This window comes from Theropithecus gelada, chromosome 8 (assembly GCF_003255815.1).
Source record: "Theropithecus gelada isolate Dixy chromosome 8, Tgel_1.0, whole genome shotgun sequence".
In the NCBI taxonomy this organism is placed as follows: Eukaryota; Metazoa; Chordata; class Mammalia; order Primates; family Cercopithecidae; genus Theropithecus; species Theropithecus gelada.
This window is the reverse complement of record NC_037676.1, coordinates 38,307,449-38,332,488: the sequence shown is the minus strand read 5'-3', so window position 1 is coordinate 38,332,488 and position 25,040 is coordinate 38,307,449. Positions and strand designations below refer to the sequence as shown.

Below are 25,040 nucleotides of genomic sequence, written 5' to 3'. Positions count from 1 at the left end.
TAATAACCTCTGAAAATCAGGTATGTATATAGTATTATTAATGGTCATCTCTGGGGGTTAGGATAAAATGAAAAACTATGGAAAGAAAAATCATAAAGTGAGATTAAAATATACTCTTTATAATTTTATATACTAAGTAGACAATTAGGCAAAAATATGTGTGAATTTAGACTCCAGCATATGCAAAAAGCAGATAGTCATACATACAAGCACATACATATTCAATTATGTACTTATGTTTATATGATTATATGCATAATGCTGTAAAACAGATTATAAGTTCCTTGAAAATATTCATGAAATAGTAACAAAAGTCAACAATGTTTTTGGCTTATAATTAAGGCAATCTAATCCATAATTTGACACTTTTTCTGGGTCATATTATGGTAACACAAATCAGTGATATTAAAAGTAAGCAGAATGGGGATAATGAAATAAACCTGGACTCATTTAGATGACCTTTGCAACCCAAACTCTTTATGTCCTAAAATGTATTCAGGATCACAAGTGTTTCTCCCACACTGAGTCCAGGCTTTACTGGGGAAAGCCCAAGGCCTCCCTGACTGGATACAGGGCCTCCAAAGGGACTACATGGAGGCAAAACAGACAGCCAACTAGCATATCAGCTCAGGTCTTTCAGGGTAGACTTGTAAGCCCCAGAATGGAAGAGATGAAAGAAGAGCCCATGGCAAATGGCTAAAGGAAACTAGTTGGGTTAGAAGGTTTTCTCTGACTGCAGGCTCATGTGCTGCCATCTGGACTTCCATCTAGACTTAGAGTGGTTGGCCTAGGATATCAATAATACAGGTTTGCCTAGAATGTATCCTAGTTGTAGTACTGAAAGTCTTACACACTAGTGAATCTGTCACTGGGATAGAAAAATTTCTGGTTGGAAACTACTATGGAAGGTTGCAGGGAAAAGAATAAAATATAAAATATTAATATAAAATGAAATATAAAAGATGAAAAAAATAGGGACTAAAGCAACACTGTTTTAGTGTCAAATGACTAATGCACCAACTATCCATCTTCTATAGTTGCTATTGCTGCTTTTTTTTCTTTTTCTTCCCATTACTGCTGATGTTGGCAACCACGATCTGTGTGTTCACTCTGACTAATGTAACTTAAATGTGCAATTCAAAGGTATTGAAAGCATCAGTGTTAACAGTCCATCTTTGACTTATACTACAGAATAACTGTTGTATCAAGATAGCACAGGTATAATTTTTCAAATTGAGAATATTGTAACTGTGTTTTCTAAGAACTTGGATTACAAAAATTAGAACAATTATAATACAAACACTAGAATGACCCAGATATCACAGATAAGGCGGCTAAATGACTGTATTATTATTATTATTATTATTATTATTATTATTGAATCAGAGTCTCGCTCTGTCACCTAGTCTGGAGTGCAGTGGCATGCCCTCGGCTCACTGCAACCTCTACCTCCCAAGTTCAAGCAATTAGCTAATTTATGTTCTTTCTTTTAAAGTCTTACATTTATGTACCTTCAGGATATATAATAATATAGGCTGAAAATTTTAAATAAAAAGAGAAATTTAAATAAAAATGAAAATTTAAATTTAAATTCCCAGTAAAGGATTGTTAAAGAGTTAAATTGCTATATATTTTTTCTTCTTTTTTTATTATTATTATACTTTAAGTTCTAGGGTACATGTGCATAACGTGCAGGTTTGTTACATATGTATACTTGTGCCATGTTGGTGTGCTACACCCATCAACTTGTCAGCACCCATCAACTCGTCATTTACTTCAGGTATAACTCCCAATGCAATCCCTCCCCCCTCCCCCCTCCCCATAATAGGCCCCGGTGTGTGATGTTCCCTTTCCCGAGTCCAAGTGATCTCATTGTTCAGTTCCCACCTATGAGTGAAAACATGCGGTGATTGGTTTTCTGTTCTTGCGATAGTTTGCTGAGAATGATGGTTTCCAGCTGCATCCATGTCCCTACAAAAGACACAAACTCATCTTTTTTTATGGCTGCATAGTATTCCATGGTGTATATGTGCCACATTTTCTTAATCCAGTCTGTCACTGATGGACATTTCGGTTGATTCCAAGTCTTTGCTATTGTGAATAGTGCCACAATGAATATACATGTGCATGTGTCTTTATAGCAGCATGATTTATACTCCTTTGGGTACATACCCAGTAATGGGATGGCTGGGTCATAGAGTTCTTCTAGTTCTACATCCTTGAGGAATCCCCATACTGTTTTCCATAATGGTTGAACTAGTTTACAGTCCCATCAACAGTGTAAAAGTGTTCCTATTTCTCCACATCCTCTCCAGCACCTGTTGTTTCCTGACCTTTTAATGATTGCCATTCTAACTGGTGTGAGATGGTATCTTGTTGTGGTTTTGATTTGCATTTCTCTGATGGCCAGTGATGATGAGCCTTTTTTCATGTGTCTGTTGGCTGTATGAATGTCTTCTTTTGAGAAATGTCTGTTCATATCCTTTGCCCACTTTTTGATGGGGTTGTTTGTTTTTTTCTTGTAAATTTGCTTGAGTTCTTTGTAGGTTCTGGATATTAGCCCTTTGCCAAATGAGTAGATTGCAAAAATTTTCTCCCATTCTGTAGGTTGCCTGTTCACTCTGATGGTAGTTTCTTTTGCTGTGCAGAAGCTCTTTAGTTTAATTAGATCCCATTGGTCAATTTTGGCTTTTGTTGTCATTGCTTTTGGTGTTTTAGACATGAAGTTCTTGCCCATGCCTATGTCCTGAATGGTATTACCTAGGTTTTCTTCTAGGATTTTTATGATATTAGGTCTAATATTTAAGTCTCTAATCCATCTTGAATTAATTTTCCTATAAAGAGTAAGGAAAGGATCCAGTTGCAGCTTTCTACTTATGGTGAGCTAATTTTCCCAGCACCATTTATTAAATAGGGAATCCTTTCCCCTTTTCTTGTTTTTCTCAGGTTTGTCAAAGATCAGATGGCTGTAGATGTGTCATATTATTTCTGAGGACTCTGTTCTGTTCCATTGGTCTCCATCTCTGTTTTGGTACCAGTACCATGCTGTTTTGGTTACTGTAGCCTTGTAGTATAGTTTGAAGTCAGGTAGCGTGATGCCTCCAGCTTTGTTCTTTTGACTTAGGATTGTCTTGGCAATGCGGACTCTTTTTTGGTTCCATATGAACTTTAAAGCAGTTTTTTCCAATTCTGTGAAGAAACTCATCGGTAGCTTGATGGGGATGGCATTGAATCTATAAATAACCTTGGGCAGTATGGCCATTTTCACGATATTGATTCTTCCTATCCATGAGCATGGTATGTTCTTCCATTTGTTTGTGTCCTCTTTTATTTCACTGAGCAGTGGTTTGTAGTTCTCCTTGAAGAGGTCCTTCACATCCCTTGTAAGTTGGATTCCTAGGTATTTTATTCTCTTTGAAGCAATTGTGAATGGAAGTTCATTCATGATTTGGCTCTCTGTTTGTCTGTTATCGGTGTATAAGAATGCTTGTGAGTTTTGCACATTGATTTTGTATCCTGAGACTTTGCTGAAATTTCTTATCAGCTTAAGGAGATTTTGGGCTGAGACAATGGGGTTTTCTAAATATACAATCATGTCATCTACAAACAGGGACAATTTGACTTCTTCTTTTCCTAACTGAATACCCTTCATTTCTTTCTCTTGCCTGATTGCTCTAGCCCAAACTTCCAACACTATGTTGAATAGGAGTGGTGAGAGAGGGCATCCCTGTCTTGTGCCAGTTTTCAAAGGGAATTTTTCCAGTTTTTGCCCATTCAGTATGATATTGGCTGTGGGTTTGTCATAAATAGCTCTTATTATTTTGAGATACATTCCATCAATACTGAATTTATTGAGCATTTTTAGCATGAAGGGCTGTTGAATTTTGTCAAAGGTCTTTTCTGCATCTATTGAGATAATCATGTGGTTCTTGTCTTTGGTTCTGTTTATATGCTGGATTATGTTTATCGATTTGCATATGTTGAACCAGCCTTGCATCCCAGGGATGAAGCCCACTTGATCATGGTGGATAAGCTTTTTGATGTGCTGCTGGATCCAGTTTGCAGTATTTTATTGAGGATTTTTACATCGATGTTCATCAGGGATATTGGTCTAAAATTCTCTTTTTTTGTTGTGTCTCTGCCAGGCTTTGGTATCAGGATGATGTTGGCTTCATAAAATGAGTTAGGGAGGATTCCCTCTTTTTCTATTGATTGGAATAGTTTCAGAAGGAATGGTACCAGCTCCTCCTTGTACCTCTGGTAGAATTCAGCTGTGAATCCATCTGGTCCTGGACTCTTTTTGGTTGGTAGGCTATTAATTATTGACTCAATTTCAGAGCCTGCTATTGGTCTACTCAGGGATTCAGCTTCTTCCTGGTTTAGTCTTGGGAGAGTGTAAGTGTCCAGGAAATTATCCATTTCTTCTAGATTTTCTAGTTTATTTGCTTGGAGGTGTTTATAGTATTCTCTGATGGTAGTTTGTATTTCTATGGGGTTGGTGGTGATATCCCCTTTATCATTTTTTATTGTGTCTATTTGATTCTTCTCTCTTTTCTTCTTCATTAGTCTTGTTAGCGGTCTATCAATTTTGTTGATCTTTTCAAAAAACCAACTCCTGGATTCACTGATTTTTTGTAGGGTTTTTTGTGTCTCTATCTCCTTCAGTTCTGCTCTGATCTTAGTTATTTCTTGCCTTCTGCTAGCTTTCGAATGTGTTTGCTCTTGCTTCTCTAGTTCTTTTAATTGTGATGTTAGAGTGTCAATTTTAGATCTTTCCAGCTTTCTCTTCTGGGTATTTAGTGCTATAAATTTCCCTCTACACACTGCTTTAAATGTGTCCCAGAGATTCTGGTATGTTATATCTTTGTTCTCATTGGTTTCAAAGAACATCTTTATTTCTGCCTTCATTTCAGTGTGTACCCAGTAGTCATTCAGGAGCAGGTTATTCAGTTTCCATGTAGTTGAGCAGTTTTGATTGAGTTTCTTAGTCCTGAGTTCTAGTTTGATTGCACTGTGGTCTGAGAGACAGTTTGTTATAATTTCTGTTCTTATACATTTGCTGAAGAGTGCTTTACTTCCAATTATGTAGTCAATTTTGGAATAAGTGCGATGTGGTGCTGAGAAGAATGTATATTCTGTTGATTTGGGGTGGAGAGTTCTGTAGATGTCTATTAGGTCCACTTGGTGCAGAGATGAGTTCAATTCCTGGATATCCTTGTTAACTTTCTGTCTCGTTGATCTGTCTAATGTTGACAGTGGGTTGTTGAAGTCTCCCATTATTATTGTATGGGAGTCTAAGTCTCTTTGTAAGTCTCTAAGGACTTGCTTTATGAATCTGGGTGCTCCTGTATTGGGTGCATATATATTTAGGATAGTTAGCTCTTCCTGTTGAATTGATCCCTTTACCATTATGTAATGGCCTTCTTTGTCTCTTTTGATCTTTGATGGTTTAAAGTCTGTTTTATCAGAGACTAGGATTGCAACCCCTGCTTTTTTTTGTTTTCCATTTGCTTGGTAGATCTTCCTCCATCCCTTTATTCTGAGCCTATGTATGTCTCTGCATATGAGATGGGTTTCCTGAATACAGCAAACTGATGGGTCTTGACTCTTTATCCAGTTTGGCAGTCTGTGTCTTTTAATTGGACCATTTAGTCCATTTACATTCAAGGTTAATATTGTTATGTGTGAATTTGATCCTGCCATTATGATATTAACTGGTTATTTTGCTCGTTAGTTGATGCAGTTTCTTCCCAGCCTTGATGGTCTTTACATTTTGGCATGTTTTTGCAATGGCTGGTACCGGTTGTTCCTTTCCATGTTTAGTGCTTCCTTCAGGGTCTCTTATAAGGCAGGCCTGGTGGTGACAACATCTCTAAGCATTTGCTTATCTGTAAAGGATTTTATTTCTCCTTCACTTATGAAACTTAGTTTGGCTGGATATGAAATTCCGGGTTTAAAATTCTTTTCTTTAAGAAAGTTGAATATTGGCCCCCACTCTCTTCTGGCTTGTAGAGTTTTTGCCGAGAGATCTGCTGTTAGTCTGATGGGCTTCCCTTTGTGGGTAACCCAACCTTTCTCTCTGGCTGCCCTTAACATTTTTTCCTTCATTTCAACTTTGGTGAATCTGGCAATTATGTGTCTTGGAGTTGCTCTCCTCGAGGAGTATCTTTGTGGCATTCTCTGTATTTCCTGAATTTGGATGTTGGCCTGCCCTACTAGGTTGGGGAAGTTCTCCTGGATGATATCCTGAAGAGTGTTTTCTAACTTGGTTCCATTTTCCCCCTCACTTTCAGGCACCCCAATCGGACGTAGATTTGGTCTTTTTACATAAGCCCATACTTCTTGCAGGCTTTGTTCATTTCTTTTTCTTCTTTTTTCTTTAGATTTTTCTTCTCGCTTCATTTCATGCATTTGATCCTCACTCACTGATACTCTTTCTTCCAGTTGATCGAGTCAGTTACTGAAGCTTGTGTATTTGTCACGTATTTCTCGTGTCACGGTTTTCATCTCTATCAGTTCGTTTATGGCCTTCTCTGCATTAATTATTCTAGTTATCAATTCTTCCACTCTTTTTTCAAGATTTTTAGTTTCTTTGCGCTGGGTACGTAATTCCTCCTTTAGCTCTGAGAAGTTTGATGGACTGAAGCCTTCTTCTCTCATCTTTGTCAAAGTCATTCTCCGTCCAGCTTCGATCCGTTGCTGGTGATGAGCTGCGTTCCTTTGCAGGGGGAGATGCGCTCTTATTTTTTGAATTTCCGCTTTTTCTGCCCTGCTTTTTCCCCATCTTTGTTGTTTTATCTGCCTCTGGTCTTTCATGATGATGACGTACTGATGGGGTTTTGGTGTGGGTGTCCTTCCTGTTTGTTAGTTTTCCTTCTAACAGTCAGGACCCTCAGCTGTAGGTCTGTTGGAGATTACTTGAGGTCCACTCCAGGCCGTGTTTGCCTGGGTATCAGCAGCAGAGGCTGCAGAAGATAGAATATTGCTGAACAGCAAGTGTACCTGGCTGATTCTTGCTTTGGAAGCTTCCTCTCAGGGGTGTACTCCACCGTGTGAGGTGTGGGGTGTCAGTCTGCCCCTAGTGGGGGATGTCTCCCAGTCAGGCTACTAAGGGCTCAGAGACCCACTTGAGCAGGCAATCTGTCCATTCTCAGATTTCAACCTCTGTGTTGGGAGATCCACTGCTCTCTTCAAAGCTGTCAGACAGAGTCGTTTGCGTCTGCAGAGGTTTCAGCTGCTTTTTGTTGTTGTTGTTGTTGTTTTTGTTGTTGTTTAGCTGTGCCCTGTCCCCAGAGGTCGAGTCTACAGAGACAGGCAGAACTCCTTGAGCTGCTGTGAGCTCCACCTAGTTGGAGCTTCCCAGCCGCTTTGTTTACCTACTTAAGCCTCAGCAATGGCAGGCGCCCCTCCCCTAGCCTGGCTGCTGCCTTGCCGGTAGATCCCAGACTGCTGTGCTAGCAACCAGGGAGGCTCCGTGGGCATGGGACCCTCCTGGCCATGTATGGGATATAATCTCCTGGTGTGCCCATTTGCTAAGACCCTTGGTAAAGCGCAGTATTCGGGTGGGAGTTACCCGATTTTCCAGGTGTTGTGTGTCTCAGTTCCCCTGGCTAGGAAAAGGGATTCCCTTCCCCCTTGGGCTTCCCAGGTGAGGCAATGCCTCACCCTGCTTCAGCTCTCGCTGGTTCGGCTGCAGCAGCTGACCAGCACCGATTGTCTGGCACTCCCTAGTGAGATGAACCCAGTACCTCAGTTGAAAATGCAGAAATCACCTGTCTTCTGTGTCGCTGGCCCTGGGAGCTGGAGACTGGAGCTGTTCCTATTTGGCCATCTTGCTCCACCCCCTAAATTGCTATATTATAGGACTTTCTGTTTCTCACTGTAAACTACTGTTTACTGAAAATACATATTCAAATAAACATTTATTTTTCATGTTATCATATGAAAATAATAATATATGCATATAGTTATATGTTATAGGCTTAATTATTATGGGGTATTTTTTGTCTGATACATAGTTTGATGTGGCTTTGTACTGTCTCTTTAAAAAGCTGATCAGCCTATGTATGCTTTTATATAGCATCCAAGCTACAGATAAGTCTGCCCCAAAGTTTCAGGACTTTCTTGCAAGGTCCTAAAAGAGATAGGGGTAGAGGCCTGGCCAACATGGTGATACCCTTCCTCTACTAAAAATACAAAAATTAGCCGGTCGTGGTGGTGGGCACCTGTAATCCCAGCTACTCGGGAGCCTGAGGCTGGAGAATTGCTTGAACCCAGGAGGTGGAGGTTTCAGTGAGCAGAGATCGTGGCACTCCAGCCTGGGTGACAAGAGCGAAACTCCATCTCACACACAAAAAAAGAGAGAGATGGGGGTAGAGTTCACAGCCCATTTATGCTCCCCGTTATTTGGGGTAGACTCATACCTTCTAGAACCAGGGTATGCCCTGCACCTCCAGTTGACCCCAATTCATCTAGGCCTGATTAATCTCAAAATACCACTCAGGAACATCAGGACAGGATTAGAAAGAGCAAATTTCCAAAGATTAGCATGGAGCCCTTACAATGCAGGAGAAAGACAACCAATTATAAGTGAATAGGAAGAAAAGACAGTCTGAAAGATTTTAGGGGCATTAATATAATAATGACTATACTGACACTATTATAAGCTCTAGTTTATAGGAGTTTATAATAAATACAGTAAACATAAATATAATAGTAAATATAAATATGGAGATGATCCAAAGTGAACAGTTTAAATTAACTGGTCAAATTTTACACACCAAAATTTCTACTTTTAAAACTGCCTAACATTGGCCATACTTTTTCTCAGTAAACAATGTCAATGCTGATATAGAAAGAACAGCACAAACTTGCACTGTCAACATTTTTTAAATCTTACAAATAAAATAAAAGCATGTTGACATTAGTTGCTTTGTAATCTGGCTTGAAACCTATAATTTACTGTCTTACATACTATATATAATTAATACAATTTTAAGAACACTAACCAGCTGGTACTAAGTGTCCATCATCAGTACTTCCAAATGCTTCTTTCTTTGGTTTGCAGCGAGGAGGATTATACCCCTTTTCACAATGGCAATGGTTAAAATTGTTGCAAATCTTAAATAATAAAAAAAAAGAATAATTTTGATGGAGACTAATGAATAATCTATACTTACTCCACAGAGCATCTCATTCTAGAGAATTTATCTAAATAGATAAATTTATTAAATTTTCCCTTGCTGATGTTCATACTATGCAAAGTACATCTAGCTTTTGTTATCAAATCAAATTTTTTCTAAAAAATTCTTTTAACTCCCCCCATAGCCAGGCCCAAATACCTCAAATTACCAGTAACTTGCCACTAACTATAATCTACTTGCTAGCTGACAGCCTAGACACTAAATTAACTTGCATGATTAGCAAGAAAATGGTAATGATCTTTATTTACCAGTTTCTGTCTTCTATTGCTTATAGCATATCCACCTCACATATCCATCAAACATTTTAAACATCCAGAATCATCTTAAATGTTTTCTCTTTGTCTTCTCTAATAAGTAGTTTGATAAGTTTCTTAAGAAGACAAAATTGAGGTTATAAATTGTAGACTGTTTAATGACACCAAATGACATAAAAATGGCAAGCAAAAAAAGTCATTTTTTTAAAATCTTCAAATTGTTTGATTGTTAAAAGCAAGCTGCTTAAAATAAACATTGCAGTTACTTACTCCATGACCACTGCACTCAAGAGAAGCCTCGCACGTTTCAAAATCCATCAGGAATCTAACATGCTTACAACGCATTTTGAAACAATACTAAAAACAAAGCAAAAAAGTACAAAATAAAATCAGTCAAAAAATCAGATTTTGTGCATGGCTAACACGTTTAAAAATTCAAGAAAATACTAGAATTCATATTATCAAAAGTTTGCATTAAAAAGCTGTGAGTGTCCAGTGAAAAAAAAAATAATTGTGACTACATTGAAGTAAACATGAAATAAACTACGTACTTTCAGATTGTAAAGATGTAATCATATGTAAGAAACCAGAGGTGTTATTTTCTTTCCATTTAGTATCAGAAGTCAACTTAGATAAATTACTGGAAAAAAACAACTTGATTAGTCCTTTGAGTTCAAGAATTATCTGAAGAACGTTTTTAAATATACCCATGTGTGGGCTCCCCTTGAGAGCATTATATCAAAAACTCTGGGGAGAGGATCCAGTTGTTTCTCAAGAGCAGCCAGGTTGGAGAACTATTAAGTAGAGAAGTGAGATCTCAAAATCATGAGTATCAGCAGCAAAGGAAGATAGTTTACTCTTCCATATGACAAAATACAAAGAAAGAGGGAAGACAGGGCAACAGGTAATTATATGAGGTAATGGGACAATGGGACACTCCCCTTGGTGAGATGGATAAAAGGCCTTCTAAGAAAGAAAAGTTTCATGGGTGAATTTAAATTTTTCTAATGTCTGACATACATTTATGTGATCTTCTTTAATTATCAAAAAACTGTCACTAAATTCACCATGTTGTGAAAGAGTTTTATATTTGGAGTGAGTTTTGTCTTTGGGTCATAATAATGACTATATGCAGAAACAGGAGAGTCAGGACTCTGTAATGGAGGTTTGAGCTAATACCATTTAGATTTTGACGGTAAGGGAGGCTTCAGATCATATTTGTATTCCATATATTCTGAAATGAGCAAGAAATAACAGGGACTCTGTTTTTTTATGTGCTATTTATTATCAAAATGCTACTAAATAGAAATAAATTTGTATTTAGCAAGTCTACTCAGAAGCTTTCTCTCAAAAATAGTATGTTAATTTAACTTCACATAGTATCTTCTTGACTTAAATCAATTAGACTATTAAAATCATATTAAATATATTGTTAATTTATAGAATATTACATGTTTCCAATAATATTGCATAATTACATTGTGCAACATTAATTAATTGTTAATGTTTTCATATTTTGGTATGTTATATAAATAATAACAATAATGCACATATAGTAGAACATAATATTCTAATAATAGTTTAATTAAAGTATTCATCTACCAATCAGGAAAAAATCAGAGTCCATTATAAAAAGTAAAAACCAACACATATTTGGCTTTTCTATTGAAACAATAAATACAATTCAAAAAATGTTATCGCAAAAACCATGCTAATGAAGAAAAATTCTTGCTCACATAATATCTTACTCAAGCAAAACTATTATTCATTTGAGATCTTCAGCTCTTTTCTAAAGATGTACTCACTAATAATGTATGCAAAATTACTAGATTATATATGTCAGAACATCAAAAAATTTATGTATAAAAATTACTAAAATATTATATTGCTCTTAAAAGAGGTGTGAAGCTCATTAATAACATATACTGCTGAACTTGTAAATAAATAGGGAAAATGGAGAATTGCCTAACTTTTCAATATTCTATTTAAACATTCTTTAAGAGACCCACCTAAGGTCCACCTAAAGACTATGTAATCATTTGAGTGAAAATTCATACCATGTAAAGACAGTACCAGGTGAATGGGTAGAACAAAAAGGAGAGATGGAAACATAACAAATATATTAGCACAGGAGGCTTGTTTGAATGTGCAGGTCTGAGACCCCTTTCTCTATCCAGAGACATAAGGAAAACTGTGGGAGTGAGAAACTTGGGACCTGATGGAGAACTCCACCGTACCTCTCCCCTACAGAGAGACATGCAGTTGGCTGGCCTGACAAATCTCCTATCCTTCCAGGAGACACCAGCAAAGACCATGGAGAGCCCCAGGGGCAATAGGTAAACCAAGCCAACCAAACAACATTGTAAAGGCTCTGACTGCCTTTGGAACAACCCATAAAAGAAGGCCAAGACCTAAATGAGATTGCTTGCTGCTAAAACAGTGCTTTATATTTGACACAGAGTCTCCTAACATAATAAATACAATTTCTGGATGCAACTAAGTCTTTCCAAGAGCTGAGAAAATCACAACTTGAATGATAAAAGACAACCAACTGATATCAGAACCAAGATGATTCAGATGATAGGATTATATGACAAGGACTGTAAAGCAGCTATTATAAAAATAAATGAATAATAAATTACAAATCTTCTTGAAACAAATTAAAAAATACAAAAATCTTAGCAAAGGAACAGGTGATATAAAAATAAACCAAATGGGAATTATAGAATGAAAAAATAGAATAATCTAAATTAAAAAAAAAAAAAAGCCAAGTGACTGAGCTCAAATCAGTAAACTTGAAATAGCAAAGAAATGTTTATCAGAAATCTTGGAACACCACAAAGGAAGTAAAAAACAAGGAAAGGAAGATGAATAAACAAAATGGACTATCTATTTCTTTATAGGTTTTTAAAATTATAGTTAATGATTGAAACAAAAATTGTAACACCACCTATGATACTTAAATGTAGGGAAGGTAAATCAACTAAAATGGGAGCGAGGTTGTTTTCTCATTTCACTCAAAGTGGCCTCTTTAGGCCACATACATATATCGTAAGACCTTGAGCAGCCACTATGAAAACTACTCAAAGAGATGGCTGACTTAGAAACATTATAACTGGATCAAGATAGTATCCTAAAACAATGTTTAAATCACCCATTGAAAGGCAAGAAAAGACAAAAGTAAGAACAGGAACCAGAGGAAACAAATAATGAAATAACATACTTAGGCAATAACATTACACCAACCAAAAGACCAGGCCACACTGTATTAAAGGCATGACTCAACTATGTGATGCTTTTAAAAACTCTCCCCAAATTCAATGGCAGAGATAGATTTAAATAAAAAGGACAGAAAAAATATATCGTTCAAACTTTTATCCATAAAAGCAGGAGTAGCTATATTTATACTTTAGAGTAGACTTCAGAGCAAAGAAAATTACTAAAGACAAATGAAGACACTATGTCATGATATGATAATCATTCCAACAATAACACACAATTATCCTAAATATCTACACCCCAAACCACAAAGCCTCCAAACATGAGGCAAAAAGTAATAGCACTGAAAGGAAAATAGACAAATCCACAATTGAAGTGGATATTTTGACACCTTTGTCTCAGTAATTTACAGAAATTATACAGAAAGTCAGCAGATATACGGGAATCTGAACAAAATAGGATTTAATTGACACATATACAGGTCACTACAACCAGTAGCAACAGAATATACATTTCTACAAGCACCTATGGAATATGCAGCAAGATATATCATATTCCTTATCATAAAGAAAACCTCAACAAGTTTTTAAAAATTAAAATTATGAGAACATGTTCTCTGATAATAATAAAATCGAACCTGTAATCAGTAAAAGAAATACAATAAGAAAATCTCTAAATATGTTGAAATAAAACAATACATTTATCAAAAATTCATGTATCAAATAACCCTCAAAGAAACTAAAAAAAAATACATAGAACCAAAAGAAAACAAAAATATACATTAAAATATGTAGGATGCAGCTAAAACAGTTCTGTGAGGGAGATTTATAAGACCAAATGCTATAAAGGAGAAAAAGCCTCAAAGCAATCATTGAAGTTACCACTTCAAGAAACTGGAGGAAAGGAAGAAGAAATTAAACTCAAAGCAAAAGAAAGTAAATTATAATAAAAGCAGAAATCAATGAAATTGATTGAAAGTTCCATATGAAATTAAAAACTGGAAAATAATAAAGAAACCAATATAACAGAGTGGAGTCTTGAAATTTTTTTATGAAATTAATAAATTGTTAGCAAGACTGAGGAAAACCAATGAAACAAAAAGCAAATTCTTTGAAATTTTTTATGAAATTAATAACTTTAGCAAGACTGACAAGTTTTAAAAAGAAGACACAAATCACCAATATCAGAAATGAGATAAAGGATATCATTGCAGATCCTGCAGCCATTACACAGAATAATGAAGAAATACTATGAACAGCTTTACATTTATAAATTCAGAAACTTTGAGGAAATTGACCAATTTCTAGCAAACCATGAACAACCAAAAATCACCAAGAAACAGCTTATAATCTGAAGACCATTACAACAACTGAAGAAATTGAATTCATAGTTTAAAACCTCCTAAAAAGTGAAATTTCCAGGCCCAAATGATTTCACTAGAGAATTCTATCAACATTTAAAGAAAAAATTAACATACATTTTACACAATCTCTTTCCAAAAATAGAAGAATAAAAAACAGTTTTCAATTAATTTTATAATGCCATATAAAATGACCAAAATCAGATAAACACATTGCAACAACAGCAATAAAAATAAACTACAGACCAATACCCCTCATGAATTTGGATACAAAGATTATTCAACAAAATATTAGCAAACTAAATGCAACAATGCATAAAAAATTTATACATAATGACCAAGGGATATTAACACCAAGTAAGTAATGCTGGTTCTACATTTAAAAATTGATTAATGTAATCCAACATTCAATGAACTAAAGAAGAAAAATCATGTGACCACATCAGTCGACACACAAAAAGCATTTGACAAAATTCAAGACACAAGTATAATAAAAACCTTCAATAAGTTAGCAGTAGAAAATGGTTGACTCAACTTAAGAGGCATCTGCAAAAAAAAAAAAACCTACATCTAACATCATATTTAATGATGGCAGACTTAATACATTCCTCTTAGATTAGGAAAAAGTCCAGGACATCCTCTCTCAACACTCTTATTCAACATCATACTGTAAGTTCTAACCATTGCAGTAAAGCAAGAAAAAGAAATAAAACATATACAGATTGAAAAGGAAAAAATAAAATGATCTCTATTTCCAAATTATTTTCTACATAAAAAAAAAATCCCAAGAAATCCACAATCAAACTCCTACAACTAAGTTAACACAGGACAGTTGCAGGATAAAAGATCCACACCCAAAATTCAATAAGAAATGGGGAAAGGACTCTCTAATAAATGGTTCTGGGATAGCTGGTTAGCCAAATGCAGAAGAATGAATCTGGACCCTTACCTTTAACAATATACAAAACTTAACCATCAGAGAAATGCAAATCAAAACCACAATGAGATACCATCTCACACCAGTTAGAATGACGATCATTAAAAAGTCAGGGAACAACAGGTGCTGGAGAGGATGTGGAGAAATAGGAACACTTTTACACTGTTGGTGGGATTGTAAACTAGTTCAACCATTATGGAAAACAGTATGGCGATTCCTCAAGGATCTAGAACTAGATGTACCATACGACCCAGCCATCCCATTACTGGGTATATACCCAAAGGATTATAAATTATGCTGCTATAAAGACACATGCACACATATGTTTATTGCAGCACTATTCACAATAGCAAAGACTTGGAATCAACCCAAATGTCCATCAGTGACAGATTGGATTAAGAAAATGTGGCACATATACACCATGGAATACTATGCAGCCATAAAAAAGGATGAGTTTGTGTCCTTTGTAGGGACATGGATGCAGCTGGAAACCATCATTCTCAGCAAACTATCACAAGAACAGAAAACCAAACACCGCATGTTCTCACTCATAGGTGGGAACTGAACAATGAGATCACTTGGACTCGGGAAGGGGAACATCACACACCGGGGCCTATCATGGGGAGGGGGGAGGGGGGAGGGATTGCATTGGGAGTTATACCTGATGTAAATGATGAGTTGATGGGTGCAGCACACCAACATGGCACAAGTATACATATGTAACAAACCTACACGTTATGCACATGTACCCTACAACTTAAAGTATAATAATAATAAATAAATTTTTAAAAAAAAGATACAAGCAAAAAAAAAAAAAAAAACTTAACTGAAGATAGATTCAAAACTTAAACCTAAAACATGAAACTATAACAATTCCTGAAGAAAGTCTAGGAAACAACTCTTCTGTCCAAAAGATTTAGGATTAAAACTCCAAATAGAATTTAGGACTAAAACTCCAAAAGCAAATGCAACAACAACAACAAAAAAAATAGATAGGATTTAATTAAACTAAAAAAAGTGTCTACATAGCAAACAAATAACAACAGAGTAAACAGACAACCTACAAAATGGGAGAAAATATTTGTAAACTATGCATCCAACAAAGAACTGATATCCAGAATCCACTAGGAACGCAACAACTTAACTGAAAAACAAATAATCCCAGTAACAAGTGGGCAAAGGACATGAACAGACATCTCTCAAAAGAAGATATACGAGTGGCTAGCAAACATATGATAAAATGCTGAGCATCACCAAAGATCAGAGAAATGTAACTTAAAGTTATGATGACACCCTATCTCACATCAGTCCAAATGGCTTTTTTCTTTTTCTTTTGTTTTTTTTTTTTTTTGAGATGGAGTCTCGCTCTGTCACCCAGGCTGGAGCTCAGTGGCACAATCTTTGCTCACTGCAAGCTCCACCTCCAGCGTTCATGCCATTCCACTGTCTCAGCCTCCCAAGTAGCTGGGACTACAGGCACCCGCCACCACGCCCGGCTAATTTTTTTGTATTTTTAGTAGAGATAGGGTTTCACTGTGTTAGCCAGGAAGGTCTCGATCTCCTGACCTCATGATCCACCTTCGTCAGCCTCCCAAAGTGCTGGGACTACAGGTGTGCGCCACCACGCCAGGCCTCAGAATGGTTATTCTTAAAAAGTCTAAAAACAATAGATGTTGGTGAGGATGTGGATAAAACGTAACACATATATAATTATATATATGTGAAGAAAAGGTAACACATATACATAATTCAGGTGGAGAAAAGGTAACACACATATATAATTCATGTGTAAACATAACACAGATATATAATTCATTTATTATATAGTATATAATTAATTATATACTATATAATATATAATAAATGAATTATTTATCTAAATTTATCAATATCTTTATATATCTAGATATATATCTTTATCTTTTATATAAATATCTTTTATAAAAATCTTTATATATCTAGATATATAATTCATTTATTATATATAAGAATTCATTATAAATAATAAATTATATTAATTATATTATATATATCTAATAAATGCATTTATCATATATTATACTTAAATGAATTTGTTACATATTATTTATGTATTTATATTATATATATTACTATGTAGTAATTCTTGTATTATATATCTATATATCTAGGTATATAATTCATTTATTATATATGATTATATATGAATTTATTCTGAATTTATCATATATGAATTATATAATTCATTTATTATGCATTAATATAATATATTATATATTAATATAATATATTATATAATATATATAAAAATTACAAAATATATTATATATAATATATTTTATATTATACTAATATATGTTAATTTATTATATATTATATATTATAAATGAATTATATATCTAGATATATAAAGATATATCATACATTAATTACTATATAGCAATAAAAATAATTAAATCATGTCCCATGCAGTACAGCAATATGGATAAAGGTAGACACCATTATCATATATATGAACTAACTCAGAAACTGAAAATCAAATACCATGTGTTCTCACTTATAAGTGAAAGCTAAAAAATGGGTACACATGGACATAATGATGGAAATAAATAGGCACCAGGAACCCCAAAAGTGGGGAAAAATCAGGGGGTTAGGGTTGAAAAATAACTGACTGGAGACAATGTTCATTATTCAGGTGACAGGCACACTAGATGTCAAAACTTCACCAATACCTGCACATGTACCTCCCTGAATCTATAAAAATTTAAAAATAAATTATTTAATCTATCAAAAATTTAGAATAATAATTTCTAATAAAAAAGTAAATTAAAAATCTGGAAAAATAATCTAAGTAAAACTGTAAACTTCACAAAGCTATAGAAATTAAACAAAACACTCTTAAGGAACCAGTGAAACAAAGAAAGAATCACTAAGAAAATTAAAAAACACTTACAAACAAATAGAAATATAAACTCAATATTCCAAAACTTATGGAATGCAGTGAAAGAAGTTCTAGGGGGAAAACTTATTAGCATAAATGCTACATAAAAAAGAAGAAAAATTTAAAATCAACAACCTAACTTTACAACTTAAGGAAATAGAAAAAAACAAAACAAAATAAACCAAATTCTAGCAGAAGGAAGAAAATAAAGAGTAAAGCAGAGATAAAATACAGAGTAAAACAATAAAGTTAATGAAACCAAAAATTGGTTCTTTGAAAAGATGAACAAAATTGACAAACCTTTATCTAGACATACTAATAAAGACAGAAAACTCAAATTACTAAAGTCAGGAATAAAAGTGAGAACATTACTACCAATTCTTCAGAAATAGAAAGGATTATAAGAATACCAAGACCAATTGTTTACCAGTGGACTGGATTAGCTTGATAAAACTGACAAATTAATAGAAACAAAAAACCTATCAACACTATGAAGAACTTAAAAACCTGAACAGTCTCCTAACTCATAAGGAGATTTAATTAATAATTCAATTAATTAATTAATTAATAATCATAAACCTTCCTATGAAGAAAATTTCTGGACGTAATGGCTTCAAATGTGTAAAGAAGAATTAACAACAGTTCTTCTCAAATTTTTCCAAAAACTTGAAGAAGAGGAAACATATTCTAACTCATTTTATAAGGACAGCATTATCCTGATATCAAAGCCAGAAAAATACACTATAAAGAAAAAATACAGACCAATAACCATTATGAACATAGATGCAGAATCCTCAGTAAAATGCTGGCAAACTGCGCTATATTAGGAGTACACACTATGATCAACTGCGATTTCTGGAATGCAAGGATGGTTCAATGTATGATAACTGACCAATGTAATAACCACATTAATAGAATGAAGGAGAAAAACAAAACGATCATCTTAATTGATAAAGAAAAGGTTTTAATAAAATTCAACACCTTTCATGACACAAACACCCAAAGTACACTCAGTCATGAAGTAGAAGAAAACTACCTCAACATGATAAAAATCCATATATAAAAACCCCACAGCTGACGTTATACTTAATGATACGACTTTAAAGCTTCTCCTCTAAGATCAGGAACAGGGCAAGGATACTTCCTTTCACCACTTCTCTTCAACATTGTACTGGAAGTTCTAGTCAGAGATATTAGGCAAGAAAAAGAAATAAAAGGCATCCAAATTGGAAAGGAACAATTAAAACTTTTCTGTTTCCAGAGGACATAATTTTACAGGTAGAAAACTCTAAGGATTACACCAAGCTGTTGGAATTAACAATGTATTCAGCAAAGTGGCAAAATACAAAATCAACATACAAAAACTGGCTTCATTTCTATACAGTAACAATGAACACTCTGAAAGGGATATTTTGAATACATTTCCATTTATGATAGCATCAAAAAGTACTTAAAGCAAAGTACTTAAAAAATTAATTTAACAAGGCAGTTTAAGATGTCCATATTAAAGTGATCTACAGATTCAATATAATTACTATAAAAATTCCAATGATTTTTTTGCAGAAATGGAAAAATTTATACTAAAATTCATAGAGAATCTCAAGGAACCCCAAAAACAATATTGAAAAAGAAGAACAAAGCTAAAAGAGTCACATTTCTCAATTTCAAAACTTACTAGGAAGCTACAGGAATGAAAACATTGTGGTACTGGCATAAAGACTAATATATTACCAATGGAATAGAATAAACAGCCCATAAACAAATGCTTGCATATATGGTCAAAAGATACTACTGAATTTTTACAAGGGTGCTGAGACCATTCAATGGAGAGAGGACAATCATTGCAACAAATTGTGCTGGAGAAACAAGATGTCCACACACAAAAGAATAAAACTGAACCTTTACCTAACACCACATACAAAAATGAACTTGAAATGGATTCTATAGGTAAACATAAGACCTTAAAACTATAATACTCTTAGAATAAAATATGGGGCAAAAGCCAGTGATTTATTGGCTATGACACCAAAAGTACATGCAACAAAAGAAAAAATAGACTAATTGGATTTTATAATTGTTTTTAAATTGTGCATTAAAAGACACTATCAACAGAGCAAAAAGGCAACTCAAAGAATGAAAGAAAATATTTTAAAATCATATCATAAGAGAGTAATATCCAAAATATATAGAGAATTCCTAAAACTAAACAACAAAGAAAGATGATTTAAAAATAGGAATAGTATTTAAATAGACATTTCCCTAAAGAAGATATACAAATGGTCAATAAGCACAAGAAAAGCTGCTCAAAATTACAAATCATTAGGGAAATGCAAATCAAAATTACAGTGAGATACCACTTGATAGTACGGCTACTATCAAAAAAAGAAAAAAAACAGGAAGTAAGTATTGGTGAGAATGTGGAGAAACTAGAACCATTATGCATGGCTAGTAGAAATGTAAAATGGTATAGCCACTGTGGAAGACGGTACAGCAGTTCCTCAAAAATTTAAAAATAGAACTACCATGTGATCCAGCAATTCTACTTCCAGGTATATACCCCCAGAAATTGAAAGCACAGTTTTGAAGATATATTTATACTGCCATGATTATAGTGGCATTGTTTATAATAGCTAAAACATGGAATGATCACAAATGTTCATCAACAGATGTATAGATAAAATGCAGAATGTACATACAACGGAATAGTAGTCAGCTTTAAAAATGAAGGAAATTCTGACATACTACAGTATAGCTGAAACTTAAGGGTCTTATGCTAAGTGAAATAAGCCAGTCACATAAAGAAAAATACTATATTATTCCTCTTATGTCAGATACCTATAGTAGTCAAATTTATAGAGTCAGAAAGTAGAATGGTGGTTTTTCAGGGGATCAGGGGAGGTAGGAATGGGGAGTTATTGTTTAATGAAATGAGTTTCAGTTTTACAAAATGAAAAGATTTATGAAGATAGAGGGTGGTGATGGTTTTACAGCATTATGAATGTATATAATACCACTGAATTGTACACTTTAAAAGGTTAAAATGGCAATTTTTATATTACGTGCATTTTACCACAAGAAAAAATGGAAGAAAATGCATTGGTTAGTATATTGTCAAAATGAGTATAACCAGAAAAATAATTTTAAAACACTTTAATTTTTGTATTTCTAATTACCATATCAGGACCACACACGGAACCATCTTGTACAAATGTTTCATCTCTGTCATCAACTGAATAATATGATGTCTTTGAAACAGTTGAACCTACTGGAGGTGGCTTCCTACTGGGTAGATACGTAGACACACATGTTTGGTCTCGTACATGTGCATAAATCACAGATAAATTTGGACGTGATATTAAGTCTCTGTGTTCCCATGTACAGACTAATTTTCCACATAGAATATGTCTAGAAGCACAAGGAAGAAAAAAATTACCTTATTGTTTATCGAGATAACACAGGATGCTGATATAGTGAAATTTTTAAAAAGTGATTTACTAATTTAAATCCAATTTTCTCTCAATACTTTTTTGTTGCACAATGACTTATGTTATGATTCTTTTTTGTTTCACAAGGCAAACTGGCAAGTGAAAAACTGGTGGGTTTTACACTATGACAGCTGTGATCTGTTCCACAATAGCTGCTGAAATTTGAGAAAATGATCTCTGGTCTCCAGTTTTTTCAATAGTAAATGAGATAAGTAATTCTTATACACATTTGATGTATGTAAGTTGTATATTTATAACCTATATTATAAATGTATAATATACATAAGCTGCATAACAATGTCTAGCTCATCACAACAATAAACAGAGGCCATTTTTATGGTCATTGTTGTTTTAACATTATAGGCACCAAACACATGTTCTTGTAGGCAGTGGATAATATTGTCCAGCTCAGATTATGTAATGAAGAAAACCTGACCCCCAACATTCTATTTGACTGCATAGAATATATTTCCTAGATTTTAGCAATCTCTAACCTACATTCCAAACAGATTTATAATTTTCTAAATACATACTGAAACAAACAATATTCAGTGCCACAGTTTCCAAACTTGTCTCCTCTGGTATTAATTTCATCATAACAGAAAATTGGAGCACCTCTTGAACCTATGAACAACCACAAAAACTTAAGTAAATTACAATACAGAATTTAAATTATATTAAAGAAATGATAGACTCAGTCTGGAAATTATAATGTGATCCATAAGAAAGTTTATCATTACCCAGAACTAAAAAGTTTCTGGGGGCAGAGCTAGGATTAAAAAACAAACTCCTTTTTATAAGCCTAGAAGACTTTCTTCTGCAGCAAACAGAAAACAAACATTATTCGAATGGTTCTGTATTGTTAGACAAATAAGCAACTATCGCCCTATTGCCTATAAATTATTTACTTCCTGCCTTACTTCCCTACCCCATGTGAAAATGCTGTTTACTCTTATTCCAATGAAACAGTAGAAAAATAGTATCTGTAGTGCAATAATGATGACAAACACAAAGAACACTTCATTTAACTCTCCTTGCTCCACACTAGAGTCAGCATCCATTGTTAGATTATTAGATCCTAATAATCACTAAATAAAAATTGTTGAATTTTAAAATTAGAAAGAATATCAATGTTCATCTACTTCAGTCCTTTATATATTTAGTTATGTCTAATTTTAAAATTATGAAAAATTCAAACATCTATAATAACTGTTCTATTATTTTCACTTAGTAGTTTAGAGGTAGCTTCCATTGATCATGTTAGTCATATGTAATCAAAATAGAGATCATTTGTTGTTACCACTATTTAATTGACAAGAGAGCTCTCTTCAATAATTTCACAGACTTTCATACTTGGAGAACATGATCTGTAAATTTCACTCTGTTAAGGAGCACAATCTAGACATGTACAAGGTGCTACAGAACAGGCCAGGACAGATTTGTGAGTGGAATCCGCCATCATCAGCAATTCTTTTTCGAAAAAGCCTACTCTTGAACTCACCCAGTAAGTAATCGGGTTTGTGTGCTTTGCTCCAAACAAAATACTTCTTTGATTAAATCTAATTTAAACTTCCCAGTTCCTCTAAATTATATAGAGAGTCACAATTAGGATGGCTCAAAATTTAAGGTATAAACCTAAGAATACAAAATAAATAACATCTGAATGCAATAGTATAAAAAAATCAAAATTAGTGCAAGAAAAATCTACAATGAATAAAACACTAAAACTCTAGACAGGGACAGGGACGGGTCATTATTCCATAACCCTGCTTTACTGAGCAACAAGTACAGCCTTTGCAATTAGCCAGTGGTTCCCTGACGACGCTCAAGAAGCTTTCTCTGCAACCTCCTGAAGCCCACAGACCCAACCCAGAGTGGCCCTGGCAGCCTACCTTGCCCAGGAGAAAAAGCAGCAAAACATGGGATATTCCTATGTACCCCTTAACAACTCAACATCTCTCTGGTGTCTCTTTTCAGTTCCATTTTTGAGGGTCAGGATGGCAGCAATTTCTGTGGGGTTTTTTTGTTTTTTTGTTTTTTGTTTTTTGACTCTCAAGGCCCTGTTGCTCCGGGTGAAATTCCTGGCCAGGAATTTCTTTTCCCCCTAGGATGATGATACCTATGCAGGGCAGTCCTACCACCTAATTCTCCAAAGCCCTGGGAGATTTAGGCATTTTCTTCAGCAGCTTTCCTATTCCTGCCTCCATTTCATGGGCTTTGAACTGAGGTCTCCACAACACCTAAAAGCACAGTTTAAGAAAGGCAGTGACTGGAAGTTTAGTTTGGAAGATTTTAGGACAAACCCTTGTTGAAGTCGCTGTGCCTCCTGGAACCTCAAGGTGCACAGTCAATAGTGGGAGAGACTATGTCAAGGGCTGATCACATTAGGGACTGTAGTAACCTGCTGTAGAAATGTTCTTGGAGGAGATTCTATAAAAAAGAATGTGTGGCTGGTTTTTTTGTTATGTTGTGTTGTGGGGTTTTTTGCCTGGTATGGCCCAAGTAAAAGTCAATGACTCGTTTGGGGATTTATTTCTGTTTTTCTTTTCTTCTTTTTCTTTCTTTTCTTACGCAGCTGCAAAAAACTTTGGACAAAACACCTCTATTTTGTGGATGCTTATGTAATTGTTCACCTTAGTTGTTAATTCCTTTTGCTGTAGAACTACAGTGCTTTCCCACCCCATCTGAATCCCAGAGCAGGCCTATGATGAAAGCTCACAGGTATCTGTGTTTCTGCTTATTTGGTTAGGAAAACCAATGTCTTGCACTTGGTTACATTGACTACTACTACAAGCTGCTACTTCTAAATTTGGTCCCTTTGGGGCATCAGAATTGAGAAGTAGAGGAAATACAAATAAAAGAATGCATCATTTTAGTCTTCTGCAGTTAAATATCTGGGGCAGGGGGAAGACAAAGGTGAGATAAGATAGATCCATAAAACTATATTCCACATAAAAATATTTCCAGACCACACCTATTACCAAAATGTCTAATTGAACAAGAAGCATCAAAATATAATAAAACAGGCCCTAGCTGGGGGCAGAGGGTCTCATAAATATATTTTCTGGTATAAAATAGAAAGAAGTTGCAACCAGTGTGGACCTATGCTTGGATTGCCCAGGCTGAAGTGATGAGACTGAGTAGCACATTAGTAAGCAAAGAAAATAAAATTATGCAATTTTCACAATTAGTATTTACTCAGGAGAGCTGAAATTAATTGAATCTCATACAATCTTTCATGCCGTCAATCAATTTTTGAAGTTTAATATCATCAGTGGCTCTTGGGCCCAGTCGCCTATAGCTTTTAATCATGCCAGAGTAGGGTGAAATGTTATATAAGTTCTAGACAGTTTTTTAATAGCCAGTCCAGCCAGGAGGGTGCAATGGCACAAATGAGGAGATCACTTAACAGAACCCAAAGTCAGTGTTCAGGTCTGTCTCTCCACTAGGCAGTGTGATAGAGGGAAACTTGTGTGACCTCCCTGGGCCTCCTTTCCTTAGTAAAGTTAAGTGAAGTTGTCAGACTCTGATGCCCCTCTCATTAAAAGAATTTATTATTATGCTGACGTTTTACATTAATTAAATATGCTTTCAAAGTTACTTCATGTCAAAGTTATAAGGAAAGATGTAGGTCTTCTGTTAGGTGTGCAGCCTTGTAGATA

The 25,040-nt window shown here is 34.7% G+C and overlaps 1 protein-coding gene across 1 annotated transcript in view; it reads right to left on the bottom strand.

Moving 5' to 3' along the window:
* Nucleotides 1-25,040, bottom strand: part of LOC112630040 (disintegrin and metalloproteinase domain-containing protein 5) — a 129,652-nt gene that overhangs the window by 13,974 nt on the left and 90,638 nt on the right. Inside the window, exons 15-18 of the mRNA XM_025394074.1 lie at nucleotides 21,912-22,002; nucleotides 21,067-21,298; nucleotides 9,728-9,814; nucleotides 9,009-9,120 (exon numbers count right to left, since the gene is read on the bottom strand). Coding sequence (XP_025249859.1) covers nucleotides 9,009-9,120; nucleotides 9,728-9,814; nucleotides 21,067-21,298; nucleotides 21,912-22,002 — 522 coding nt within the window. The remainder of the gene's footprint in view (nucleotides 1-9,008; nucleotides 9,121-9,727; nucleotides 9,815-21,066; nucleotides 21,299-21,911; nucleotides 22,003-25,040) is intronic.